This window comes from Chenopodium quinoa, unplaced genomic scaffold (assembly GCF_001683475.1).
Source record: "Chenopodium quinoa cultivar QQ74 unplaced genomic scaffold, ASM168347v1, whole genome shotgun sequence".
NCBI classification, from domain to species: Eukaryota; Viridiplantae; Streptophyta; class Magnoliopsida; order Caryophyllales; family Amaranthaceae; genus Chenopodium; species Chenopodium quinoa.
This window is the reverse complement of record NW_018744072.1, coordinates 1,797,599-1,803,797: the sequence shown is the minus strand read 5'-3', so window position 1 is coordinate 1,803,797 and position 6,199 is coordinate 1,797,599. Positions and strand designations below refer to the sequence as shown.

Genomic DNA, 6,199 nt, shown 5'->3' with positions numbered 1-6,199 from the left:
AAGAAAAACACAGCTATCTCAGGCCCATTCTTTACCATTTTTTTGTGCCTTATCTCTAGATCCTTCAACAAGTTCAGCCACATAGCCCACATAAAACCATCAAGCACGCAGTTGCAGAGAAATTTGAATGACTTTAATCTCATTGCATATGTACAAGGGTAAAAAGAAAACAAAAATAAGCAGCCAAGGTTGTATATCCCGAGCCTTCAAACTGGTAAATTAGTGCCATGACTTGAAGCGGGTAGAATTGGTGTGTGTGTGTGTGTGTGTGACTGGACATTAGATGCACTTCAAGTTCTTACAGAACCATAATACAGATACTACAATCAAAAGAACAAAAGTTGTACAAACCAGAAAATTCTTCTTGCATGACAATTACTCAACAATAAAAATAGAATTTTAAATTGTATTAAGTCCAGACATCACAGCTCAGAATCAAGTCCATTACTAAAGTTCATTGGATATTTTATTTTGATGGTTTAGCATAAGATTCTCCAAACAAAACAGATACCATGATCAAGAGCCTGAAGGCCTAAACTAGTTACACATAGAAGGCTCTGTCCCAAGGCGGAGGCTGGGGGTAAAATAACTAAGATTCACATAACCTTACACTGGTGATTACAAATTGACCGTTCGGCCGTTCCTAATTGATTGTATACCGTAAATGCAACAACCAATCATTCACAGTTTACGAAGTGCATTGGCAGCAAACCTTGATGCATAAACTGTGACACCAGAGCTAGGTGAGCTTCCAACCCCCTTTGCAAGAGCGTCTCGTAATGATTTCCCATGCTTCTTTCTGCTGTATCGTCGCCATGCTGCCTGTATGAAACAGGCTGTCCATGTCCTCCACTATGGTGATAGAACCTGAATGCATCACAATAGACATATAAGTTCTGGCACAAACATTAAAAGTGACAGTCATCTCAGAAGTTATGAATATATTTAGACTTAACTTCAAAAATTTGTAGTAAATTCACCAATTTTTAGGACTGGAGTTGAGCTTTAAACAACAAAATATATTCTGGTCATGCATTATATTTTATTTTATAACATCATGCATTCATTCCTAACCAAATCTAGAAGATTATTATTTTATTAGAGGATTTTGAAAAGGAAGGTCAAGAAATGAGAGAAAGGGTAAATGCTTTGAAAGAGAAAGCAAAGTGTTGCCTAATGAAAGGAGAGTCCTCATATGAATCATTGGATCAACTTATTAGTCACATTTTATCATTTTGTGGTGCTGAAATGGTGAGGAGCAGAAATAATCAAACAATACCATAGATTTAACAAATAAAGAGTCCTTATTTTTCCATAAAAATTGACACATGTTCCTACATCAGATTATGTTATTTTCTACTTTTAATAGCAGCCCTATGTATTTCATATGTAGTTAGCCCTTCTCGCTTCAAATGGTATAATCAAATTACACAGTTGTTCTTTACAACTTTTATTTCTCCCATTACCCTCCAAAAGTCTCTATTCTTTTTGTTCACTACTTGAATGTGTCATCCATACACCTTACCACAAATAGGTAGCAAAGCAACTACGCACTAGACATGCAATATAACATTAATTGAAAAGCCATAATTATCATATAGATACACCAAGTTTAGAGGAAATTTCGCATAATTAAATTAATTTACTGCATAATGGGATTGAAAACAAATCATAATCATAAATTGCTTGATGAAGTACTAAAATCAAGCAACAATCAACTAACAAATTTGTGTCGTAAAAGTTTACTGCAGAGTATTAATTTTGCTACATGTATTTATGTACATACTACTAACACTATCAGCTTTATTTAATACTCCATCTCCTCTTTTCAAATTAATGTTAATAAGTGATACAGTGAAAACTGAATACATAATGTACAAAAAATTTATATAATCTAAAAGATTATACTTTTACTCGTCAGAGTAACATATTCACCCACAGTAACATAGCATCAATAAACCATCAAAAATCCCAATTCACCCAAATCAACCAAAAAAATGCCCAATTTCCACAACATTAACACTCTTTTTAAATATGCATGCATTGTCATAAATGATTCAGAAACATCAAAATCGCATAATTAATTTCATCGGATCATCCAAACCAGCAACGATTTTACAGAAAATTAACACAAAAATCCTTTAACCTAAGAAAATACAAAATTGACACAAAAATCCTAAAAAAGCAAAAAAAATTCACAGAAAAAACAAAAGAATCGCCAAAAAAAATTAAAAATAATTACTTGACCTTTAACCTTGAGATTGATATGAGTAGATTGATCAGGAGCAGGCTTCTTATCTTCATTAAAAGCGTTGTTACCTCCATTGTTGTAGGTATCAGTTTCTCCAGCCATCTTCAACAAATTTTGAACAATGTTACATCAATTAAACCAAAAATTTCAAAGCATTTAACATGAATAATTAGACCAAAAGACCAAAATATAACGCAAAGCTAAATAACCCAGAAACCCTAACCTCGAATTTCTGATTTTTGGTTCGAAATTGATTCGAATTTGTTGTTGTTGAAGACGCACGCACATCGAATTGATTTAACATAGACGCGCCCAGAAACCCTAACCTCCAATATTGTAGATTCAGGAAATAGACGGCGGCGGCGATGATGGTTGTCCTTGGTTCAAATTGACGCCGGTTTTCGAAGGAGGGCAACAGGTCATTCAAGGCCAAAATCTTCAGTAGATTAGGGTTTGTTTGAGGAGAGAGGAGAGAGAAGAGAGAGATAAGAAGGAAGAGGGGAAACAGAAAGAACGAAGAGGGGAAATAGAAAGAAGGAAAAATTGACGGCAGCGGCGATGTTGGTTGTGCTTGCTTCTAATGACGCTGATTTCGGACAGAGAAGGAGAAGGAGGTCGAAAGAGAGAAGAAAGGAAAGGGAAAGTGGCGGTTATGGAGAAGGAGATCGAAGGAGAAATAAGGAGTTTGAGGAAAGTGCTAAGAGAAAGCTCAGAAGCCCCTTCAATGGAGAATTTTGAGTACGCTTCAATGGAGGAGAGAGAGAGGCAGATGAGAGAGGAGGAAAGATCAAGGAAATGAAAGAGTATATATACAGACCGGGTTTTTTTTTATTTAACAATAGCTTTCGCACTGGTTCGGAGATTAACTCATTTTTCGCACCGGTGCGATTAATTAATTTTTTGCACCGGTTTGGTTAGAACCGGTGCGAAAACTTTTTCCCTCAATCCCGCCTATTTTTTTCGCACCGGTTTTTAATAACCGGTGCGCATTTAAGTTTTTCAACTAGTGAAAATATATTTTTTACTCAATAATTCTTTGCTCATTTGTCAAATGAGCATAATTCTTTGCTCATTTGTTAAATGAGCAAACAATTTTTTTGCTCATGTATCAAATGAGAAACATTTCTTTGCAATCTTATAAAATGAGCAAACAATTTCTTGCCCATTATCAAATGAGCAAACAATTCCTTGCTCATATATCAAATGAGCAAACAATTCTTTGTAACATTTATCAAATGAGCAAACAATTCTTGTGTTTATTTATCAAATGAGAAAACAATTATTTGGTCATGTATCAAATGAGCAACAATTCTTTACTCATTTATCAAATGAGCAAACAATTCTTTACTTATTTATCAAATGAGCAACAATTCTTTGCTCATTTATCAAACGAGCAAATAATTCTTGTGTTTGTTTGTCAAATGAGAAAACAATTCTTTGCTCATTTGACAATTCTTTACTCATTTATCAAATGAGCAAACAATTCTTTGCTCAATTATGACATAAGCAAAATTATTTTGCTCAATTATGAAATGACGAAATATATTTTGCTAAATTATGGAATGAGCAACATTGCTTTGCTCTTTTGCATCAATCGGCTAAAATGAGCAATATTTGTTTATTCATTCTAAGAGAAGGGTAATCATAAGTTAAATGTAACAATTGTGACTATATCCTATTAAGTTCATTAGATTGAATACAAATATAAATGTTTTTTTACTACTAGCCTATGTAGGATTTGAACCTACATCTTCTAATATGTAATGAAAAAACACAGTGTTCGACCAATTGAGCTAATAAGCTAACAATTTTATGTAAGCAACAACACACCAATATAGGAACTAGTAAATTCTTGGCTGATCTTGGCTTAGCTAAGACCAAAATCATTTTGGCTAACAGTTAAGGTCAAGCAGATCTAAGACAAATGGTTAGCAATTAATATTCAGATTCAAGCCGATCTAGTGGTTGCTCAGAAGGTGGTTGCACAGAAGGCGGTTCCTCATAAAGTGGTTGCTTAGTAGGAACATCGGGAGGTTGCTCAGAAGAAACATCGGGTGTGCATTCTTTCACAGAGGAACCATTACTGTCAATATCTTTCCTGCTCGTATATAATGAAATTAAAGTGAGCGAATTAAACTAAAATTAAATGAGCAAGCTAATAAACTGAAATTTAAATGATCAAACTAAAATAAATTGAGCAAAAACACATACAATAAAAATGAGCAATTGAGAAAACCTAAATGAGCAAAGAAATAAAGTAAAATTCAAATAGTTAAACCTAATTAAGTGAGCAAAACAATAAACCTATTGAATTGTTTGCACATTTAAAAATGAGCAATGAATTATTTGCTCACTTGACAAATGAGCAAACAATTATTTGATCATTTGACAAATGAGAATTGAATGGTTCAATGAGCAAACAATTATTTGCTCATATGAAAAATGAGCAAATAATAAAACTATATAAGTGAGCAAAACAATAAACCTATTCAAATGAACAAAAAGGTCATTTTGTTGTGTATACTGTAGATGGAAAATGGTTTATGATCTCCTTGTCATATCTGAAGAGCGAGGTGTTTAGAGAGCTGTTTCGAATGGCAAAAGAAGAGTTTGGGAGAGTGTGTATCAACTAGAAGAACCTACGAAACTACCTATTTTAGGAAGCTCTTGACAACAAAGTATTTGTTCTAAGGAAGGGAGAATTAAATCTTTATGCTCGTCAGCCACTTGCTGATGTTGAGGCTGCTCTGAGGTCATTGGTGTCATTGGTGAAATGAGCGTCAATAGTTTGTGCAACTGTCACCTATTGTTCACAGGAATGATACATTGGTTGCATCAGAATCAACATCTAGTATGGCTTATCTAATGAACTATTGTCAAATGAGCAATTAATATTTTGCATCTAGTATGGTTTATCTAAGGATACTTTAGGGGAGGATCTGGAGTATGTTATGATAGAGAAGCATAGGCTGATAAATTATCTAATGAACAATTGTCAAATGAGCAATCAATATTTTGCTCATTTAGCAAATGAGCAAATAGTTATTTCCTCATTTGTCAATTTGTCAAATGAGCAAATACTTAGTTGCTAATTTAACAAATGAGCAAAAACTTAGATGCTCATTTGTCAAATGAGAATATTGCTAGTTGCTCATTTGTCAAATGGACAAACATTTCTTTAATCATTCATTAAATCAGCAAGCATTTCTTTGCTCATTTGTGAAATGAGCAAACATTAGTTTGCTCATTTGTCACATGAGCAAATAATTAGTTACTCATTTGTAAAATAAGCAAACATTTCTTTGATCATTTGGGAAATGAGCAAATACTTAGTTGCTAATTTAACAAATGACTGCAACTCCAAACAGAACATACATTTCATCATATATGCTATACAAAATCAAAAACCTGATATTTCATAAATGAGCAACAAAACATAAAATGAGCAAGTTTTATCCAAACAATAACTATTATATTGACCAAGAAAACATAAAATGAGTAAATAAGAAAACACGTACATTTACCTTTCCAAAGGTACATCCATATAATCTTTAGCATTGGTAGAATCAATAGCATTAGTAGAATCCATAGCAACCGAAGAATCCATAGCACTGAACAGTTCTACTTATATGTAAAAAAAACGAAATAAATGTATGCTAACTAAAACAAAGGAAAAAATCAAATTAAGAAGCAAATTTGTAAGAAAACCCTAAACCAAGATCTTCTAAATGAGGAGACGTGTTTAGATCCTACATGCTGCATAACCAGCTCAAATATCACAAGGTACATATGAATGGTATGCTTATTTCTCCTTTTAAGATGGATTTGAGTCATTATCAATTTCAATTATGTCAGTCGGCTTTTAACCAAACAAAATCCCTTAGCCCAACAAAATCATCAAGACACAAGCACAAAAAAGTCTAAAATAGCAAGAATTGATTTGAAATT

General features: G+C 33.3%; 1 protein-coding gene across 2 annotated transcripts; it reads right to left on the bottom strand.

The window, feature by feature from the left end:
- Window positions 1-379: 379 nt before the first annotated feature.
- LOC110691228 lies at window positions 380-3,192 on the bottom strand. 2 transcript variants are annotated; one of them, XM_021868138.1, is made up of 3 exons: window positions 2,475-3,192; window positions 2,248-2,353; window positions 380-867 (listed from the first exon to the last, which is right to left on the bottom strand). In XM_021868138.1, exons 1-3 carry the CDS (start codon window positions 2,553-2,555, stop codon window positions 740-742), a joined length of 315 nt encoding a protein of 104 aa, XP_021723830.1. In that variant the 5' UTR covers window positions 2,556-3,192; the 3' UTR covers window positions 380-739. The 2 variants fall into 2 exon arrangements, with proteins under 2 accessions (XP_021723830.1, XP_021723829.1); XM_021868137.1 differs by having other exon boundaries at window positions 2,255-2,353.
- Window positions 3,193-6,199: the final 3,007 nt, after the last annotated feature.